The 23,221-nt window shown below is 42.4% G+C and overlaps 1 protein-coding gene across 3 annotated transcripts in view; it reads left to right on the top strand.

Moving 5' to 3' along the window:
* Positions 1–2,389: 2,389 nt before the first annotated feature.
* Positions 2,390–23,221, top strand: part of CUNH5orf47 (chromosome unknown C5orf47 homolog) — a 29,136-nt gene continuing 8,304 nt past the window's right edge. Inside the window, exons 1-3 of one of the 3 annotated variants that reach the window (XR_016277846.1) lie at positions 2,390–3,022; positions 5,679–5,767; positions 10,616–10,729. Coding sequence is in view for 2 of the 3 variants with exons in the window: in XM_089496702.1 (XP_089352828.1) it covers positions 2,566–3,022; positions 5,679–5,767; positions 10,616–10,718 (649 nt within the window). In the remaining variant the exon portion in view is untranslated. Of the gene's footprint in view, positions 3,023–3,744; positions 3,894–5,678; positions 5,768–10,615; positions 10,730–23,221 lie in introns of those variants that run through there. The other 2 variants (XM_089496702.1, XM_089496703.1) reach the window with 2 other exon arrangements.

Genomic DNA, 23,221 nt, shown 5'->3' with positions numbered 1-23,221 from the left:
TGATGAGATGTGGGTGCAGGAGGGGGAGAAACACATAGGAAAACTCCTGTCATTGACTATGTGCTTCTACTCTTATAGGCTTGGTGCATGGAGGTCCCTCTCCATGTTGTTGAAACGGCTTCTGTTTAAAAACATGGCTGCCAAATCTTGACTTAAATACAGTAGGCCCTTGGTATCTTCTGTGGTTTGCTTCTAGGACCTTCCATGGATACCAAAATAACCAATAACAATAACAATAATAATGCATTTTATTTTGTTCCTCCCTCTCCTCAAGGCTTGAGATGGGGCACAACATATTGAAATATAAAACACAATTAAAAATACATAACCCCACAGTTAACATACAACACTATAAAATCATTAAAATACACTCACAGTCACAGAGTACATGGATAACTAAAAAATCATTATTTAAAATTGACTGGGTAGGCCAGTCAGTTAATGCTGTTTTAAAAGCAGTCAGCATTTTCAGCTGTCATATCTCCTCCAGCAGGTCATTCCACAGTCTGGGGGCAGCAGATGAAAAAGTCCTCTGGGAAATGTGGATGCTCAAATCCCATTATACAGTTGTCCCTCCATATTCGCTAGGGTTAGGGGAACAAGACCCCCGCGAATATGGAAAAACCGCAGATAACAAAAACACTGTTTTTATCTGAGAGGACACCTCTCTAGGGATCTTTAGGTCCTTCAGTGCAACTCTGTGGTCAATGTCCAACATACACTGACCATAGAATGGCACTGGAATAGCTACAAATGGTCTTTTAGTTAAAGTTGACCATAGAGTTGCGCTGGAGGGCCTAGATATTCCTGGAGATAACATATTAATGAAATCTGTGAAATATCAAATCCGCAAATATGGAGGGATGACTGTATATGCAATGGTATATTAAAATGGTGGTCCCTTATATAAAATGGCAAAAATCAAGCTTTGCTTTTTGGAATTTATCTAACTTGTTAAATATTTTCAAGCTGTGGATGGTTGAATTTGTGGATAAAGAATCTGTGGATACAGAAGGCTGACTGTGGCTGCATCCATGCTGCAGAAGTAATCTGGTGTGATACCACTTTAACTGCCAATTCTCAATGCTGTGGAATCCTGGGAATTGTGATTTATCATGGCATTAGAGCAGTGCTTCTCAATTATTTTCTGTCATGCCCCCCCCTAGGAAGAAGAAAACATTTTGCGCCCCCTGCGCGACTGTAAATAGTATCATTTGTCTATAAAATTGTTATAAGTACACCTCTGCATAACAGAGCCTCGTGCCCCCCTTTACGGAGCCTCGCGCCCCCCCTGAGGGGTCCCGCCCCACTATTTGAGAAAGGCTGCATTAGAGCTCTCTGACAGAGAAGGCTAAATGTCTAACAAATCAAATCCTCAGAATTCCCTAGCATGAAACCAGGGCAGTTAGAACTGTTTCAAACTGGATTATTTCTGCAGTGTGTTTTGGACCTCTACAAGCTTTCCGCTGCAAGAAGCTGAAGTGTGTTGATGTTAAATTCCCTGTCTCTTTGTCTTTTTCCCAGGAAACAAAATGCTTATTTAACTGCTGCTGCTGCAGAATGAGTAATTCAGGCACACTCTATAAATTCCAAATAGCAAGCCTTGATTTTCCATTTTATGTAAGGGGCAATGTTTTACCATGCCATTGTATTTAATGGGACTTGAGCATGCATGGATTTTGTTATCCACGGTTGGTCCTGGAACCAAATCCCAATGGATAACATGGGCCCACTGTATAACAAAGTAATTTGAATCCTTTCCAAAATCTTCAATTTTGATATTTTCTTTGTTTACACTAAAGTTCCTATTATCTGCAAATTAAATGATACAACACTTCTGTAATCTATAATATAGGGAAAAAGCATATTTTTTTCTGATTTCATATTGACTTCCGATCCACTTTAACAAAAAACAAAAAACCACACAAAACAAATCAAAGTATCTCTGGTTTATTTATTTTGATTTAACTTATTTTGACCAAACTTTGTCAGATCTAAACTCTTTCTATTAATCTAGTATTTGATCTAATATTGCTGCCTTCTCTTGCAATTTAAGACCACTGGAGACCATTCTTCTTCTGTCTTCCTAATTTTCCTTTTATTTAACCAGTTTGTCAAAGTGTGTAACTCTTGCATGTCCACTAGTTTCATCAGCCATTGCTCTACTGTTGGGATCTCTTTATTCTTCCAATTTTTTGCCAGTCCTGTTCTTGCAGATGTCAGCAAATACAGCAGTGATTCCCAAACTCTGGCCTTCCAGGTCTTTTGGACTTCAGCACCCAGAAGCCTCAGTTATCGTATCCAATGGCCTGGGATTCTGGGAGCTGAAGTCCAAAACTCCTGGAAGGCTGGAGTTTGGGAGTCACAAATACACATTGATCGTTCTTCCACCTTTCTGTTTGCTTTGTTTATCACCTAGTATGATTTTTCTCGTCATCCCTCTTCCTCCTTCTTTGCCCGTCTTTGTTTATTGGCTAAGCCCTAACTCCTCCCTCTGTCTTGGGTTCATGAGGGGAAAGCCCCACTTCTCAACTCTAGTGCAGGGCTTGCTAGGCCGCAGCCACCATGAAGCCTGCTAGTGGCTCCCGCTTTGGCCGAAACAGGTTCAGGATTGTTTATGTGAACCGTTTTGGTAGCCACCACAGTGGCACCGTGATTCATTACAGCAGTGGCCACCTCAGGCAGGAGGGCAAAGCAGACCTGGCAGACACCATGCCCTGCACCCAAAATAAAGCTCATTCTCCCATTTCTAATGGACCGGTCTCTGGGTGTGCCATCCTCCCTCCATCCCCCGAGGGACAAAAGAGCCCATGCTTTGGGCCTGGAGCCACTTCTAAGATGCACGCTGACAAAACTGGAATAGGTGTCAGTCCCCCTCTAACCAGGGGAAGGCAGGCCAAGTCCCCGAAAGCGGCCAAAGCCAAAAGGATAATGGCTGGGCCGCCATGCCCACCAAACAAAGACTGGCGCTGCCAGGCAGCCGCTTTAAGCCCCACTGTCTCCAGCAACTGGAAAGGAACTGGTATGAAGAGAGTGCAGAGGCTGTTGCATATATTGCTGTTATAACTTGCTTGCTTATCACTGGTTACATTTAATCTCCATTTTGAGCACGGATTTATATTTATATCTAGATTTTATTTTGTGATGTCCTCCATCTTCATTGACTGGCCTACATTTTCCGGTGCCTTGCCCTCCTTTGCAGTGAGGACATCTTGTCACCTGGCTATAATGGGCCTGTAATCATTTCTGTGGCCCTGAATATTCAGGCTGAAGAACTGGCATGGACTGGAGAGATTTCCTATACATTTTGAATTAGCTCTACTGATTCACTGTTGACCAGGATTATACCTCTGAGTAACAAGGGCCTGAACAGACAGGCCAAAATAAAGCTGCTTTGGGTCCCTTTGGAGGTATGCTGTTTAAATGATGCATGTATCCTAATAGGCCAGAAGCTGCACCAAAGCTGTGCTCTGGTCCTAAGAGCTTCTGGCCTCTTAAGATGTGTGTGTCATTAAACAGCATACCTCCAAAGTTACCTGAAGCAACTTTATTTTGGTCTGTCTGTTCAGGCCCCATGTTCATAATTTTAAGGGGGTCCTACTTTTTAAAGACTACAATGCTAAGGCTTGCCCTCTTGAATCATTACAGCATTAGACCTTACATTTCCATGGTGGTTGTGGAAGGCAAGGCATGGTTTTGCCCTCAGAAGATTTAAAAAGCTCCTTGGTTTTTGTCAGTGCAAGGACCAGAAGCTATGAAAGGGATACATTGCTTTTGCATAAATGTCTAAATTCAATACAGGCCTTTTAAAGGGATAATCTTGGTGTACTGTTTCTTCTGTCAGTGACACAGCATGTTCTGGTGTTTTCCCCAGCATAAAGTTATTAAATCAGGTAATGTAGAAACCCTGCCATATACTGAATTTTGCTGTCCACATACTACTGTTCAACTTATTTTAAATGTATTTCTAAGCTATGTTAGGTCCAAAACACACTGCAAAAATAATCCAATTTGAGACTGCTTTAACTGCCCTGCCTCAGTGCTAGGGAATCCTGGGAACTGTAGTGTGTGGCACCAAATCTTGCTGACAGAGAAGGCTAAATGTCTCACAAAATGGCAGTTCCCAGTGTGTTTTGGAACTATGATCCTTGAAGTTCATCATAGTCTTTGAACAATAGGTAAGTCAGTACTTAAATAATTTATACTTCATTACGTAATGCAATGTTGGGGTATATTTGTATAAATTTTGTAAAGCAAATCATTGTATAAAAGGCTACTATGCATCTGATTTGCTTTTCAAATTAAATCACATAAACAAACATTCAAAAAGAAGGCATGTATTTTCATACTAGTTTCTCATACTGATCCACATGCACTTTTAATTTTTTTTTTCAAAGAACTAAATCACAAGTGGACAACTATAGTAAATCTGGGAGCCAATGTTCTGCTCTTGAGGTCTCCTGGAGGTCTCACACATCCCTAAAAATGCCCAAATCCTCAAAAGTCAGTAGCTCAAACTCCATTTCTGTTTTTTTTTAAAAACAAACAACCAACCAGACATTGGAAAACGTTGAACAATGTAAAGACGTTCTGCAGCCTGCAATTGCCACAACTGGAGGGTGGTTTGGGAAGTCGGCAGCAATAGAGGACTGCAAAAACAGCCTTGGGCTTCCCCAAGGCCACCCTTAGTTCACCCCTTGGCTAAATCTAGCTTTGTCTTACCTAGAACAGATCCAATGAAATAAACTGTACTCACGTTAATTTATATTAACATTCCCATGCATTTCAATAAAGCTATTATAGCACTACCATTGGATTTAGTCCCAAAGTATCCAAAATGTGCACTTGACATAAAGAGACAAAAACTTGATTTTTTTGGCACATTCAAAGGTACAAGTGAATCCTGGGGGGAAAATTGATTTCTACTGCAGAGTCAAAAGGCCTTATCACACTAGTAGCAGGCAACATACCTCAGAAATCATCTAATTTTGATTGCCATCTTTCCTTTAGTTCAAGGTGCTATCTGAAGAAAAAAAAAGCTATGTAAGACAGCATTATAACAGTACCCTCTGGAAGGGTGATGCTCCTGCTTTCAAGTGATATGAAATATTGATTCTTTAAAGTAGTTTTTCAGAGATCACCACTTAAACTGGCACCATGATTGCAGTGGAGGGAGGAAAATAAGATTTCAATTAGAGTTGTGTGATCTGATTTAACTCCTGGATTCTCAGAGCCAAGCCAGTTGTACTGGTTTGATTATTGTTGTTGTTACCTGCCTTCGAGTTGATCCCAACTCTTTTCCAGCACCACAAACCAAATGAATTGATTTTCTTCTTATCATCTTTCTTTACTGTCCAGCTCTTGCATCCGTACATGAGGAATACAATGGCTTGTATAAGTCTAACTTTATTGCTCAATCATATATCTTTACTCTTTAGGATCTTTTCTGGTTCTTTCATAGCTACCTAGTCTTCTTCTGATTTCTTGACTGCAGTATCCTTTTGAATGATGTTTAATCCAAACTACAGCAATTTGTTTACTATTTCAATTTCCTCATTGTCTTGGTTGAATGTATGTAGGTCCTTCATGGTCATTATTTTTGTCTTTATGTTTAGCATTAAGCATGCCAGCAGTTTAAATGGGAACTCTAAACTAATATAATCCAATTGTTTTATTAGGTGGATACTACGTGACTCAAAGCGATGTATTTGAATTTTCAGCTCCTTTGGAAAATGCTAACAACATGGTCCGAAAACGTAAGAAAAAGGTAAACTATTAATGTAAGGGCAGTAGAAATAAAACATGAAGGTGCTCTGGATAAAGCTCCAGAACCATCTAGTTAACCATTCTGCTATTTAAACATATATTAACATTTTAAGAAAAGAATAAAGTCCCTGATTGTGTACAGTCGGCCCTTCTTATACACGGATTTTTTATACACGGATTTAAGCATACACTGTTTGAAAATGTTCCAAAAAAGTATAAATTTACCTTGATGTTCCATTTTTTATTAGGGACACCATTTTGGTATGTCATTATACTTAATGGGACTTGAGCATACACGGATTTTGTTATACACGGGGGATCTTGGAACCAAACCCCAGCGTATAACAAGGATCCACTGTACAAATGTAAAATATTCCTCGTATGAAAACAAAAGTTGAGATTGCTCAGATGAAATGCAGAGTTCAATGGTGCCTAGACTTCATATCTGGTGATCTGGAAGCATCTTACACTTATCCTAGATGAGTGGATTTTGGTACTGGTTGATTGATAATGAAGAAAGTGCCCTCTGCATGTGTTCAAAGGCACACATATTTTATTTCTCATCCTAGAATTAAATCCAGATATTGAAAACATCCTTTTGATATGGGGGTGGGATGTAAACCTGCTTTTCTCTTTCCATTTCATATCGCAGTCGATATTTTGAACAGTGAACAATGCCAGTGCTGTTGTTCATATCTGCCTGTGTTTGCCGGCAGAAGTGCAGGGGACAAAAATGTTTGTGATGAGCCAAGCTATCAAGGCATTAAGGGAACTACCCATTATATGAATGGGTGGGTTAGGGGGAAAGCAATCCCCATGCTGTGAGCTATCCCATATTCTCCTTCATTATGAAATCATTTTGTGTGTTTTACCATTCCTGTCTCCACTTCATTGACTTAGGACGATGAAGGTTGAGGAAGACACAATGTGATGGTGCTACAATGGAGAATCAAGGGTGGTCCATACAGGGTGGTTAGTTGTCGGGAGGAAGAACAGAGATTTTTTAAGGCTGTCTGATATGATCTGTTTTGGTGCACAAAAACAATTTCATGAAATCATCATGTACAGAAATGAGCTGTTCAGTTCTGTCCTTCAGCTAGGCTAGCCATGTTGCCAGAAGACATGGCAACATGGTAAGGAGAAGGGGAAGGAGGTACAATCTGTAACATCTACTCAAACTGATCAACAGATTCTCTTGACTTTCTGGAACTAGGACATGTAAGCACTTTTATCATGGCTCTGGTCTTTCTGGAAGGGCAAACTCAAGAGCTATTGAGGGATTCTTGTTTGCTAGAGTGACACTGGCCTTTGCCATGTGTGTGTTTGTGTTTGAGTGCCTTCATGTTACTTGTTGACTTATGGTGAGCCCAAGAATTCCATAGGGTTTTCTTAGGTAACGAATACTCAGAGGTGGTTTTGTTAGTTCTTCCCTCTGAAATATAGCCTACAGCACCAACTAGTCATTAGCAGTCTCTCACCAAAGTATTAACCAGGGCTGACCCTGCTTAGCTGCTAAGATCTGGAGCCTCTAGGTATTTAGGCTCTTCTATCTAGTGTCCTATGCTATTTAATTTTACATAAAATGAGCGAGAGAGGTAACCTGGAGCTTTAGGTTTCAGTGTCACTAGTGTGCTGTATCTCCTTTCTGTCTAAATCCAAATACACAATACTAATTGGACTAGTTAGTACTAACAGTACTAATTCTGGAACAGTATCTGATGTTGATAGTGGACTGGATAAGAGGAAAGGAATTAAATTTTATTATTGACACTGATATGTTCATGGACAGTCAAAAGGCAGCTCGAAGAACAGGGATTACACTTGTGTAGCACGAGATTATTGAAAATTTAAATTCATAGTCTGACTACAATCCTGGATTCATTTCTCACCTTGATTGCTCAGGTCTTGGCAGTGACCAGGTGTGTTTGTACTTGTACTTTTAAGGCTAGTAACTCACTCCGTTACTGGAGCTGGAAACAGCAGCATTGGGTTGCCTCTGAAAAGTGTTTTGAAAATTTAGGCTCGGTACACATGGCCAGGACGCGACATCCTGGCAGCGATAGTAGGGCTTGGGACCGTGCACCAACTGCATGTTCCTGAGCCCTACTACATGTGGGTGGCACCATTACAGAGCCGCCCTGCCCACACGGGGTGTGTGTGCATGATGTGTGGAAGTCGCAGGGTCCACATGTCATGCACAGGAAGAAGCAATGCAGCCCTTACGACGTCCCAAAAAGGAGCCACTCTAGGCGGCTCCTTTTTTGGTCTGCAGCATTGCCAGGCAACGCTGCAGATCAAAAAATGGGTGCCTACAGACCACCCTGAAAGGGATGGTCTGTACTGCCCCTTAGTTAGTTCAAATACTGTTCACTGGGGATTAGAGGGATCATGTGATTCTCTTGTTAGAAGAGATGTATTAGCTATGAGTTCCAGGAACAAAAGTCCTATAGGATCTGGACTGTATTCTTCCCAAAATGTGGTCTAGATGGGGGTCCCCCCCTGAACAAAAACACCTGTATTGCATTTTATTTTGTTTAGAAGGGAAGTCTCAATTTAAAAATTTATGAAATATTGAGAAAATCAGTTTGTCTTTATAGGATTTGTTGATTAGGGAAGGAATTAGACTAGAATAGACATATTCCATTCTGCCTCATGAATATGCTCTGTATGCTCTCTAAGACATTCACCTAGTGCCTGAAGAAAACCAGACATGCTTATTAAATTGATGATGTGTTATTAGGTCTGTTATGTGGAAAGCAATCAACTCAAATTGAATACATATAGATGTCACAGATGCATGATTTAAAACAGGTTTGGGAATCAAATGGCCCTCCAGATGTTGCTGAACTGCAACTCCAGACATTCCTTCCCATTGGCTATGCTGCCTTGGGGTCCTGGCATTTGCAATCCAACAGTATCTGGAGGACTGCATGTTTCCTGTTCTATTTAAACTAAAGAGAAAAAGTACTATCTGCAGAGAAATATTTTAACACTTTTTATATGCATATCTTTTTGCATGAAGAGCAAGTAATATGCCTCCTATTTAGCATCAAGCATGGCACAGTTGTAGTCTCTCATTATCATTAGGCTTCAGCCACTTTCCGTAATGGTAATTCAACTCATATAATTGAATGTAACGCAGAGGAGCAATTTTGATTGTGTTAGTGTCCCGTTTTTGAGAGTATGTGAACTGAATGTTCATATGTGATGTGTTTACCAGTTTTTAATAATAATAAATAATAAAAACTTTATTTCTAGCCCGCCTTTCCAAAGATCAAGGCGGGTTCCAATAAATAAGTTATGCAGTCACATAGCACATAATAAAAACAGCAAACAAAGTACAATTATACAGATTAAAAATATACATAGCAATATCCAACTAGCACCAGTAAAGCAGCAGAAGGGGAGAGAAGAAGCTACATTGGGGCATTAGGGGTATGCCTGCTGAAAAAGATATGTTTTTAGCCCCTTTTTAAATTGGTCAAGGGAGGAGGCCGAGCAGAGCTCGCCGGGAAGCGAGTTCCAGAGCTTAGGGGCCAAGATGGAAAAGGCCCTCTGTGCGGTGGCAGAATATCTAGCTTCTGGAACTCTCAGCAGTTGCTTCCCGGCCGACCTGAGTGTGCGGGGCGGATTGTATGGAGAGAGGCGGTCCTCCAAGTACCCTGGGCCCAAGCCATTTAGGGCTTTATAGGTAATAACCAACACCTTGTATTGCGCCCGGAAGCGAATGGGCAGCCAATGAAGGTCTTTAAGCACAGGTGTTATATGGCTGGCTCTGGAGGATCCAGAGACCAGTCTGGCTGCCATATTCTGAACCAATTGTAGCTTCCGAGAGTGGTACAAGCGTTGCCCCATGTAGAGCGCATTACAGAAATCCAGCCGAGAGGTCACCAGAGCATGTACCACCATTTCAAGGTCCCCCCGGCCCAGGTAGGGTCGCAGCTGGTGTATCAGCTGAAGCTTAACAGGTGCTCCTGACCGTCGCATCCACTCGAGAGGTAAGGTGGAGCGACGAGTCAAGGAGCACCCCCAGACTGCGAACTGAGTCCTTCACGGGGAGCGTGATCCCGTTCAGGACAGGTGGACAAATAACCATCCCCGGGGCCGGGGAACCTATCACGAGCACTTCCGTTTTCTTTGGATTCAAACTGAGTCTGTTTTCCCTCATCCAGCCCATTACCGACTCCAGACAGGCATCGAGAGGAGAGATGCCATCCCTGGTCACTGCATAAGTCGGAGACACAGAGAAATATATTTGGGTGTCATCAGAGTACTGATAACACCACGCCCCGTGTCTCCGGATGATCTCTCCCAGCAGTTTCATGTAAATGTTAAATAGCATGGGGGACAGAATGGCCCCTTGAGGGACACCAGATGTTTTATTTCAGATGATGTGGTTAAAGGCAATGTTCTGCCTTTACCTTTAAGGCTCACCTTGTGATTTGTATTGTTATGCACACACTGCTCATGTTAATCTGAAAAAACAAACACATGTACCTGGAAATGTCAGGGCTATGCCAAGGATATGCGCACACACATGCATTTGCTTGCCATAATGTGTGATGAGACTCCAGAGAATGCCGAAAAATAATTTAAAAAAATAATAGCATAAAAAATAACAACAGAATGTAGAGGGAGGATTAGCAGCCAGGTTGAAATAATTAAAAGCTATTAATTCTAATTCTAATTAAATGCATAAGATTTTGTTAAGCCCAGCCCATTAGCTGAAGTTAAAAGGAATCAAGATATTGGTTGGTCTGTAGCCTTTTCGGCAATAAACATTTCTCAAAATTACATACAGCAATATGCTTCTTTCAATATGCTGTACATCACTTGTCTTTCTTTCTAGTCTGCAGTTTGGTGTGGAGTTTCTAAAGTGATTTCTAAGATGATAGAAGAAAATGGACATTTCCGAGACCGACTGATACACTGCAGCCAACTTTCAAGTAAAAGTACGTAGCTAGTGAGTAAATTATTTGTGGTGCTCCTGGTTCTAGAGCTGTGCCTGGAGTGTAAAGTTGTGATGATCACTGGACATAATATTTTCATCAATATCATTAGCTGTGGAAGGCAAGGGAGGGTGGACAAACACACCAAACAATGAATTGGAAGAAAAAAGGCCACAACTTTATTAAATTCAGCAAGCGAATAAGTGAAGAGGGTTGGCCCAAAAGCATAAGGTCTGGATCTATCATCCACCAACCCATGTTGGTCGATGAACCAAAATGCCTGGTCATGGCCAGGCCTCGGGATTGCTTTGCTTTTCTGCAGTCTCACTACATATAAAACAAGGTCCCTTTTTTTATTAGATGAGATCCAACAGCCCTCTTTTGTATTTTTATACAACCGGACTTGCATCTTATAATAGTTGTCTTTTAACATGATAGCTAAGAGTATACTTTAAGCTCCCCCCCCCCCCACCTTCTTCCAGCATTATTGGTTGGCCTATATCTTGTGCCCTTTTAATCATGTAAATTCTTGATTATTTCTTCTTTCCATTTCCAAATTTAACAGAAGTTGGTATAATTTCAATATAATTTGTTGATTGTCATTTATAAATAATTTATCAGAACCAGAGTTCTCGTTTTCTGTTCCAATTTGTTTCTCATCCATTTTGAACCTTTCTGTAAGCCGTTTATGTAGGAACACTATAGTTCTTCATTCAGTTTTTCCTGTGTCTTTATTCAATACAGTGGTCCCTCCACATTCGCTGGGATTAGGGGTGAAGGACCCTTGTGAACATGAGAAAACCGCAAATAAAAAGCACTTTTATTTTTACCTGAGAGAACACCTCTCTAGGAATCTTCAGATCCTCCAGTGCAACTGTATGACCAGGATCTGCCAGAAATTTACCATACAAACATGTGGAAGGACTTATAAATGCCTAGAGAAGCATTTTTTCTAGGAACATCTAGGTTCTCCAGCACAACTCTATGATCAACCTCTGGCAGAGTTACGCTAGGGGACCTAGAGATTCCTAGACATAACATATTAATTAAAACTGCAAATAATCAAATTCGCAAATGTCAAAGCTGCAAATGTGGAGGGCCAACTGTATTCCCCTTTGTCCATTGTTAGCAACTCTGTATACATTATCCACCTTCCCAAACTTTTAAAAAATTGTTTTAATGATGCTATACTCCAGTTTTTGCCTAGAATGTGCCAAATGCTATTGAGACTGCTCACACCAGAACCAGTGTTTAGGCCATGTGTTCTCTGAACAAGACAATGCCAGAACAGGGTGGGGTGGGTGGGGGTGGGATGGGCCTTTTGGCTTGTGCAGACAAGGCCTAAGTAATTTTAACTATAGTTTGAAAAAGCGCCCTTTTTGAACTATAGCATCCAGACTGTCTACTTGAGAGCTGCAGTCCAAAAAAAATTGGGAATTACAGTAAAAAAATGAGTTTGAGGCATCAAACCTCCATTAGGTGGTCATATGTATTTAAAGTTGCCAGGTCAGGTCTATTCCAGGCCCTGAAATTTCAGGGCCAAATTTTGAGATTCAAGTATGGCAAATAAAGAATACTAAATCTTTATTTATTTATAAATACTAAAGCTCGGGAGTTCATTGCTTCCATGATGGCCATGGGCCTATCCCAGTTAGTCTCGGGTCCGACGCATTGTGCAGGTAATACACTTGATGTTGTCTTTAGTACAGACTGGGACACTCCGTGGGCAGAGGTAGGCAGTACCTCTGCTCTGTCATGGACAGACCATTACCTGGTTGAGGTTCAACTTAAGGCAACTACCCAAATCCCCCCCGGGGGTGGAGGACCGATTAGGATGGTCCACCCTCGAAGGCAGATGGAACCCAAAGGGTTCCAAGAAGCCTCAGAAGGGCTTATGGTTGGATCTGACGGCGATTCTGTTGATGCCCTGACTAACATCTGGGACAACGATCTCTCCAGTGCTTACACAGTATCGCTCCTAAATGTCATTTCCGGCCTGCTTCCAATAGAAAACCATGGCATACAGAAGATCTTCAGGAAATGAAGCGGGCCGCGCAACGACTGGAATGCAGCTGGCAGAGACACCAGCGCTTATCCGACAAGACACTCCAGGAGGCTCTTTTGAAGTCATATGGAGTGGCAATGGACGCAGCAAAGAACTCCTTCTATGCTGCGCGTATTGCGTCTGCGAAGTCACGTCCAGCAGAGCTGTTCAGGGTGGTCAGGGAGCTGACTCAGCTTCCTCCCACCCTGAACCCTATTTTAGAACCAACTATAGCCTGCTGTGACGATTTTAACAACTTCTTTGCAGATAAAATTTCTTGGATAAGGGCTGATCTCGACGCTGGCATTTCAACAGAAACTATAGAAGAGGTATCCAGAGCTTCCATGGACTCTATTAAACTGGATCATTTTGAGTTTGTTCGTACCGATGAAGTGGACAAGCTTCTTGGAAGTGTTAGGAAGACAACATGCTCTCTCAATCCCTGTCCTTCTTGGCTGACCATCCAGGGTGGTGATGGTGTAACATTACTGTTACAACGTATAATCAATGCATCATTCAGGGAGGGAAAATTTCCATCAAGTCTAAAACTAGCAACAGTTAAACTGTAGCTTAAAAACCCTCTTTGGACCCCCTGGTAAGGAATAACTACAGACCAGTCTCATTGTTGCCATTTCTAGGTAAGGTGATCAAGAGAGCGGTCGGCGTCCAACTCCAGGCAGTCTTGGATGAAACCGATTATCTGGACCCATTTCAAACTGGCTTTAGAGCGGGTTATGGAGTTGAGATTGCCATGGTCACCTTAGTTGATGATCTCTGGGCATCGACAGGGGAAGTGTGACCCTGTTGGTGCTTTTGGACATCTCAGTGACTTTCGATACCATTGACCATGGTATCCTTCTAGAACGCCTGAGAGAGCTGGGCATCGGGGGCACTGCGCTCCCAGTGGTTCCGTTCCTACCTCTCAGGCAGATTCCAGATGGTGCAGTTGGGGGACACTTGCTCCTCTAAGAGGGAACTGACATCTGGTGTCCCTCAGGGACGTATTTTGTCCCCCACTTTGTTTAACATTTACATGAAACCACTGGGAGAGATCATCCGGAGACACGGGGCGCGGCGTTATCAGTACGCTGATGATACCCAAATATGCTTCTCTGTGTCCTCGACTGATGCAGTGACTGAGGATGGCGTCTCTCCTCTGAATGCCTGCCTGGAGTTGGTAATGGGCTGGATGAGGGAAAACAAACTCAGCCTGAATCCAGAGAAAACGGAAGTACTGGTGATAGGTCCCCCAGGCCTTAGAAAGGAAATTTATCTACCTGTCCTGAATGGGGTCACACTTCCCCTGAAGGACGAAGTTTGCAGTTTAGGAGTACTTCTGGACTCGTCTCTGCAGTTGACACCTCAAGTAGATGCGACAGTCAGAAGTGCTTGCTATCAACTTCGGTTGATATGCCAACTGCGGCCCTTTCTGGGCCAAAGGGACCTTGAAACTGCGGTACATGCTCTGGTAACCTCTCAATTAGATTTCTGCAATGCTCTCTACATGGGGCTACCCTTGTACCATGTCCAGAAGCTTCAGTTAGTACAAAATATGGCAGCCAGATTGGTCTCTGGTGTCCAGGTTTGACCATATAACACCTATCTTGAAAGATTTTCACTGGCTGCCCATTCGCTTCCGAGCGCAATACAAGGTGTTGGTCACTACCTATAAAGCCCTAAATGGCTTGGGCCCGAGTTACTTGAGGGACCGCATCTCCCCATATGATCCTCCCCGTACACTCAGAACATCTGGGAAGAACTTACTGATAATTCCACTTTCCAAATATGTTGCCACATCCCAGATGGCCTTTTCAGTGGTGGCCCCACAGATGTGGAATGATCTACCCGAGGAGCTCCGTCTGACAACCCCCCTAGAAACATTCAAAAAGAGGCTTAAAACTCTTCTTTTTTGTCAAGCCTTCCCCCCTGAAGAATGAAGTTATCTACCCTGTTGCCATCGATTCCCTGCTTACCCTTGAAGGCAAATGATTGTGCTTAGAGCTCTGTAATTGTATGGTTTTATTATGGGATTTTATCCTTTTATGAAATGTCTGTATGGTTTTAATTGTCTGTACACCGCTTTGATCTGTGGAAAAGCGGTATATAAATAAAATTTATTATTATTATTATTATTATTATTATTATTATTAAATCTAACACATGCACACAGAATTTTTAGGAAAGTGCCTTGAGATTTCTTGCGTTTGCCTTGAGATTCCTCCCCTTTTCCTGAGAGTCCTCCCCACTTGTTCTGAAGACCAGAGATTCAGGATCAGGGCTGGGCAACAGGAGTAAGGAGTAAAGGAATAAGAGGCTTTTACAGGAGTAGGAGTAGGAATAAGGAGTAACAAAATATATTTGTTACTCCTAATTTCTGTTATTATATTGTACATACAAACACACACACACACACACACAATTTTATTGTATTACACTGGGGAAGGGACTGGGAGGCAAAGAGAGACACTTACACACATATGCACACATCAGCCTTGTAAAGCAACTGGGGTTTTTCCCCAGGGCTGGGGGGGAGTAGGAGTAAGGAGTAAAGGAGTAAGAGGTTTTTACAGGAGTAGATGTAGGAGCAGGAGTAGGAGTAGGAATAACATTAAGAAAAAATATCTTATTCTGGAGTAAGAAAAGGAGTAACCCCAAAATCACCACTACTTTCCAGAGTACTAGGTCCAGAGGCATTATAACCTTGAAGTTGCAAAGCAGACAGATAACATTTCTCCCTTCTACCATCATATATGACCCACTTCTACTCCATTTTGGCAACTGCTTTTGCATGCCTGGTGTGTTAGAGTTAAAAACAAACAAATCCAGAATTGTTTACCAATCCCCATTATGTTCGGGGGGGGGGAATTCTCTGAGCACTTGCATTTAATCATAGCACTGTTTGTTTCAGCATGGTATGGTGGTTTGAGATTGGACTAAAAATCTGGAGATGAGGGTTCAAATCCCCACTTGACCATGGAAACCCACTGGGTGATCTTGGGCAGGGCACACTCTCTCAGCTGTAGAGGGAGGCAAAGGCACCTCCCAAACAGATGTTGCCAATATATCCCTGTTATAGTTTTACCTTAGTGTCATAGGTAAGAAATGACTTGAAGACAAACAACAACAACTGTCATGACTACAGGAATCAAAGGAAGTTTGTTTCAGCCCTTATATTTCTTAGTGGGCCTGGTGTATTTTTGTCATTTCAGTTGCTAAGACTGGACTTGCCTGCAGCTTATTTGAGGGCTCCTTTGATTGTGTGTCTCAGATCTAGCCCTAACTACAACAGAACAGATGTTTAGACTTCAATATCTATGGGGAGGTTGTGAGGAGAGAAAGGCAAACCTTTTTGTCAAAATGGCTCTGATCTTCTAATGGAGTCTCCTGATTTTAACTGTAATTTTCTTGACAAATGAAACATTTGGCACCCTTATCAGGCCCATTAAGGCAGTCACCAATACCAACAGTACTTCCAACTGCATTAACTCTCTGCTGTCAATACATCCAACACTGAAGAACATACAGACACACAACATTGAAGAAGAGGATAGGAACTGTACGGTCAGCCCTCCTTATCCATGGATTCAAGCACCCACAGTTTGAAAATATTCCAAAAATATATAAATTCTAAAAAGCAAACCTTGTTTTTGCCATTTTATATAAGTGGCACCAATGTATTACCCATTATATTTAATGGGTCTTGAGCATCAAGGGGTTTTGTTATCCGTGGGGGGCCCTGGAACTAAACTCCATTGGATACCAAGGGCCTACTGTATTTGAACAGTCAACATTTGATACACAATCTAACCTTAAAGCATATTCATCTGCAAAATTAGAAAGAAGACAAATTTCTTCAGCACGTGCATCGTACAACGTCTTACAGTAATATAATTTTAGAATATTTGCCATCCAGTCACGGCCTGCATGCAGCAATTTCATTACAGTAAAATGAAGCATGAATTAAAACTGACACTCTATTGATAGTCGTTTCCATTAGGGCTTTGTAGTTGCTGCACAATTCAAAGTAGCACACTATTATGCTTACCAATATAATTGGAATTTCCAGCTTCACAGATTAATTAGTTTTAGAAAGCAGATTTACCAATCCATTAAGTGTTATCTGTTAAATTTAAAGTGACATATTCTCCCTTCTCAATGTGACTGTTTAGCTCTCATTTAGGTTTGAAGCTTCTGTGAGTGCAGATAATATATTAAGGTATGTTAGGAGTTTCTGTTAGTAATATTTTATATTTTTCTTCATTATGTTCACATGCCATATAATCCTGGAGGGCTAGATTTAAATTAACAGAAATTCCTCATTATTTGTTAAGGTCTAGTGTTATAAATTGTCTTTACCTATACAGGCATAGGCAATGACCTGACCCATGATGGTGATGTTATGCCAGTATAAATACTTAAAATGAAATGCTGTATATGTTTGCAGAGAAGAAAATCCCTAAGAAATTCATTTAAATGTACTAAAATTGCAACCTGAGGACAGAATTAGGGCATTATATCCACATTTAACTTCCTCAGAGGAGGCAGGTAAATCGGCAACTAATGGTAAAAATTCAGCTAATTGTAGTGAAATACTATTGCAGAGGGTTGCAGTGTTGTGCCCACAGCACCATTTTGTCTGCCTCTCCCTTTTGTTACCCTGGTGATACCTGTGGTTTTTAATTTGTTTATTTAATTGAGAGAATGAGGATTGTGTGGCCTGCTGGGTGCATATGGTGGAGGAGATTTGCTATGGCCCTTGGCCCCTAGATTCAAAATGTAATTTTGCTGAAAAAAACTCTTTCCCCCCCAGTAAACTAAAAAACAAAAAAGAGGCAACAAAAAGCCCAACTGTTTAAAAGTGTCTGGAAATGACTTATAGAATCATAGAGCTGGAAGAGACCGCAAGGGCTATCCAGTTCAACCCCATGCCATGCAGGAACTCTCAATCAAAGCATCCCCGACAGATGGCCATCCAGCCTCTGTTTAAAGACCTCCAAGGAAGGAGACACCACTACAGTCTGAGGGAGTGTGTTCCACTGTTGAACAGCCCTTATTGTCAGGAAGTTCCTCCTAATGTTGAGGTGGAATCTCTTTTCCTGTAGGTTGCATCCATTGCTCTGGGTCCTAGTCTCTAGAGCAGCAGAAAACAAGCTTGCTCACTCCTCAATGTGACATCCCTTCAAGTATTTAAACAGGGCTATCATATCACCTCTTAACCTCCTCTTCTCCAGGCTAAACATCCCCAGCTCCTTAAGTCTCATAGGGCATGGTTTCCAGACCCTTCACCATTTTAGTCACCCTCTTTTTGACATGCTCCAGTTTTTTCTGGTCGTTCAAACTTCTGGTCGTTCAAAACATCACTTCTGATATGGCCAGCAGAGGGTGAGGTTTGTTTTTGTGGTGTGTCTTCCAGTCGTTTCTGACTTATGCCAACTCTAAGGCATGAGGTTTTCTTGACAAGATTTGTTCAGAGGAGGTTTGGTATTACCTTTCCCTGAGGTTGACTTGACTGTGACTTGCCTAAGGTCACCAAATGGATTTTATGCCTGAGCTGGGAATCAAAACCTGATTCCCAGAGTCATAGTCAAACTCTCAAACAACTATAGGAAATGTAAATGTGACTTGGTACATGCCAACCGCTAAATTCTTTCTTAAAAATCACATTAGGAGTGCTTCAAAGTGAAGCAGTGGCCTCCAGCTACCTTCTTTCTTTATTTCCCTGAACACCCCTGGACCGCATGATGACTGAAATACATTCTTACCAGGAAAAGATGGCACAGAACTGGAGGCCAGTTGCTTTGAGCCCTGCAAGAAAGGAGAAATGGGAGGTATAGAGTTTATTCTTCTACCTAAAAGGGGAGATGCTTGGGGCTGGTAGTGAAGGAATTGAAGAAAAGCTGATATTCAGCCAGTGGAGTAGAAGGATAATGTGGGAGTTTTGGGTTGAGATAAGAAATTTGAGATTTATGTCTAATCTGCATTGCAGAATTAATGCATTTTGACACTACTTCAACTGTAGTGGTTCAGTGCTATGGAATTCTGGGGTTTATAGTTTGGTGAGATATTTAACATTTCCTCTTAGAGAGGTGTAGAGCCACAACAAAGTTCACATCCAGGATTCCATAACACTGAGCCATGGCAGTTAAAGCAAAGTCAAACTCCACTAATTCTGCAGTTCAAATTAGGCCTTAGTGACAAGTATGCAGATAATATGGCATACTCTATGTATATGTGGGGTTTGACCTCCCATTAAATTAGGAAGGAAGCGGGGAACTTCAGCTTCGGAAGGGCTGTTGAGTGTGGTGGAAGGGTTTAGGAAGTGGAGGATCTCTACAGGCCTTTATTCTCTTGTTTTATGGGGCCTCTCAGGGAATTTCACTAGAATAAAATATCAACAAATCCCAACGTCTTTAGTGATGTGTTGCATTTATGTTACATGTCTCTTTCGTTGGCCTCAGTGACAGTAAGCACTGCCTTGTCTGTACTTCAGGAGAACGAAGTGGACGTGGGTAATTTTCCATCCTTGCATGTGTTTTCTGATGTCCATTCTATTATCATCCATTAGGAATTACATAGTGGCAATTATCTTTGGCTATAATTTTCATCTTTTTGAAAGTTGCCATTATGTTACCCCAGTGCTAATTGTGACTCATTTTTCCAGAGCTTTAATTGTAGTTCACTTATTAAATTCTATTTAGCTGAAAGCACTTCATTCTAATGCCTTCTTTCTAATTAGCAGATTTTACACAATATTGCACCAAGGAGATAAGTCTCCTATTGATCTGAAATCTTTAGTTGATAAACACTAAAAATAATCTGGGATAATGCTACTAGGACTGCAGATACAGAACAACAAATCTGAATCAAACTGTCTCTGTTTTGTGCCAAGGTTGTTTATAGAAACAAGATTATTAATGCAACATGTTATTTTTGTAAAGCACTGTCTTTAAAAGTGATGATCCATTGCATTTCTATGGTATAAATTGCTTCACAGAAAATAACAGTTTCAGTACAAATGAAAGTGATCTATTTTTCTCAGGCTAGTTTAAGGATCAATCCGCAAGTGTGTTATTCCCTTGTTTCAGCAGACCTAAAATTCCAATTCCATTTGTGTTGTTTACTCTCAGCTCCCCCTCAGTTTTAAATTTCCTGCCTTGCCAGCTGGTCAACTTTTCAAATTCTCACTCACCTTATATTTCTAAAATCTATTGAAATTATATTTGAAAAAGTACTTAAAACCTGTTTAAGCTCTTCTGCTAAATAAATAATTACTGTGGCTGCAGAACTGATAAAGAAAAGGGGGGAAATGCACAAGAGTACAGAGGATTCTCAATTGCCTTCCAATAAAAAGAAATGACAAACGGAGGAAGAAATTATTTCAAAACCCTCCCCCAAGACTTCAGTCACACTGGTCAATGAGGGTGAAAAAAACAAGCAGAGCTCAGGAAAGGTTCATTGGCTGCTGATATGTGAACATGCAGCAGAAGTGGTATTAAGGACAATATTTAACTCTTCCAGTGACTCTGAAACAAAGGGATCCTGTAGCACCTTTGAAATTAACTGTGTGAAAGAAGTTGAATAAGCTTCTGTAGACTTGGGGGCTGTACAAACAGCCCCTAAGGGATGGCATGCAGCCACCTCTTCTTCAGCCGGATTGGGGCTGCGGCAACCTCATGCTGCGGCCCTGATCCAGCCTTCCAAGGGTGCAGAAAGGAGCCGCAAAAGCAGCTGCTTTTTGTGCCCTCTAAAGGGCGCCATAGCCGTGGCGGCACAGTTGTATGGCACCCCTTTGGCGCTATGTCATTTGAATACAGTGCTGGAGGGGCATCATGATACCGCATGCCATCTGGAGTGGCGCTTGGCATCATGGCACCCTGGTGGTGTCACCAAGGGCGTGCGTCATCTGGATGTGATGCCCTGACTCCATCCCCAGGCCGGTACAAAGTGCTGGTCAGTACAAGGCCTTGGTCTACTATATTCCAGACTAACAGGACTATACAGTAGAGTCTCGGTTAACTGACCTTCGGTTAACCGACATTCTGGATTATCTGACATCCCATGCTTCTTCGTGAGCGTGCCTCACAGGTGACACGCTCACGAAGAAGCATGGGATGTCGGTTTGGGGACAAAAGTCCCTTGCCTCCCCTCCCCCCTCCTTCTTCCTCCCTTCCTCCCTTCCCTCCCTCATTCCCTGCTTACTTTCCCAGCTTGGGCCAGGCCTCTCCTCGGGGGCTTTGTTTTCCTCAGGCCAAAGGGAGTCCGCAGACTCCCTTCGGCCTCAGGAAAATGAAGCCCCCGAGGAGAGGCCTGGGGCTCTCCTCCGCAGCCGCCGAGCCCTCTCCTTCCCTGCCTCCCTTCCCTTTCCCCCAAAGGGCTCCAAAGAGCCCTTTGGGGGAAAAGGGAGTTCCAGGAAGAGGAGGACCAGGCACGTGCCCAGGCCTCTTTGTCCCTGCCTCCCTTTCCTTTTCCCCAAAGGACTCCAGGGAGCCCATTGAGGGAGAAGAAAGGTCCGGGACAAAGAGGACTGGGCCCATGCTGAGGCCTCCTCCTCCCGGCTTGCCTGAGAGTCCTTTCGAGGTGAAGAAAGGCCCAAAAAGGAGAGGGCAGGCAGACTCCTCCTCCGGAGAGCTTTGCTGGTCCTGAGACATCCTTCCAGGGACACCTCAGGTCAGGCAAAACTCCTCAGAGAGGAGAAGGGGTCTCGGGCCGACTCCTCTTCCTCCCTGCCAGGCTTTGCCACACCTGATGCATCTCTGGGAGGATGCCTCAGGTCTGGCGAACCTCCTCAGAGAGGAAAAGGGGTTGCGGGCTGATTCCCCCTCTTCCCTGCTGGGCTTTGCTTTCCCTTCTTTCCTTCCCTTTCCCTCAAAGGGCTCCAAAGAGCCCTTTGGGGGAAAGGGAAGATCCGCCACTGCAGAGGAAGCAGGAGGTAAGCAGGGAAGGAGGGAGGGAAGAAGGAGGGAGGAAGGAGGGGAGGGGAGATGAGGGACTTTTGTCCCCAATGGCGGCATGGGTGCATGCACGCCCTCATTGGAGACAAAATGACCCTCCGGATTATCCAACATTTTTGGGTATCCGACTATCAGTCGACCCCCCCCCCCCCCCCCCCCATTTATGTCAGATAATTGAGACTGTACTGTACTCTGAATTCTGAGTTAGTTGTGCTACAACAATACAGCTACAGGGTATGGTAAGACCCAAGGGCAGCAATTTGGTTATAGAGAGCAAACCTTTAAAAGTTTAAAGTGAAGGATAAAATAAAATTAAAGGATTTACCTGGACAGTAAAGGGACACATGGGTATCTTCATCACAGTCATGCTTCCTAGGGACCATTTTGACTTAGCAGATTCCAAGTACAGAGGAGGGATTAAGGCAGGACAGCCTATGATTCAATTAAAGGAAGCCACTCAATCAAACATACAGTCACATGTAGTGATTTACACACAAGGAGCTCCTGTCAATCAAGTAGGAGAAAAAGGAAACCTTTTAAATTTAAGCCGCAGATTGAGTACAAATGAGCAGTTTCTGCATTTTCTCATCTCAGTGTTCTCTGTACGTAGAAGTAAAATCACAGGTACCAGAAGCCAGGATTGGCTCCCATGTAACTTGTGCAACAAAGTTTGCATTCCAGTCTTGCAGCAATATCATCTATAGTAAAGGATATAATAAATACAGAGCTTCATTTAACTTTCAAAGTAATTTTAATCTACTGAATACAGTTCACCCTCCATGTCCAAGGATTCATTATCCACAGATTCAACCATCCATAGCTTGAAAATATATATTCTTTAAAATCCAAAAAGGAAACCTTGATTTTGCTCTTTTATATAAGGGACAATATTTCAAGGGATTTGAGCATCCATAGATTTTGGTTTCCATGGAGGTCCTGGAACCAAACCTTTAAGGATACCAAGGGCCCACTGTACTTTGATTAATCCAATGAATTCTATAACTCAGCATGGTTTACCAAGGAATTCAAATTAGAATAATAATACCCTAGGAATGAATTAATCTCAGTGAGATGACAAAGAATCAGTGGATTTGGAGGTCAGAAATTGGCCAATGCCAACTAAATAATTCTATCAAATGAAACAGGTAGCACATCTACACCAGCCATTTAATTTGGGGCCAGTCTGGAGGATTATGCCCCAGACCATGCCACAAATCTGGTATGCTGTTACGTTGTTACGCACAAAGATCAATTTAGATGACACTAGTTTGGCCCCATTGGCCTGTCCCCTATTTTTGGAGCCATTGTCACTGCTTCTTTAGAGACAGGAATATAAATCTTGTCCAGCATTCTGCCACTTCTGTTGAGAACAGAAATGGGTGCTCAGTGCAAGGAAGGGGGGTGGTGTGGCCCTTGGCACGCAGACAACTGGATCAGGAGGAATCTGACAAAATACAGTTGTCCACATGCCAAAGGAATCTGAAGTCATGCTGAGGTTTCTGGGAAGCACT

Source organism: Sceloporus occidentalis, unplaced genomic scaffold (assembly GCF_023333645.1).
Source record: "Sceloporus occidentalis isolate IW3139 unplaced genomic scaffold, rSceOcc1.0.p SCAF_92, whole genome shotgun sequence".
NCBI classification, from domain to species: Eukaryota; Metazoa; Chordata; class Lepidosauria; order Squamata; family Phrynosomatidae; genus Sceloporus; species Sceloporus occidentalis.
Note: the sequence above shows the minus strand (reverse complement) of the source record. Positions and strands in the feature narration are given on the sequence as shown.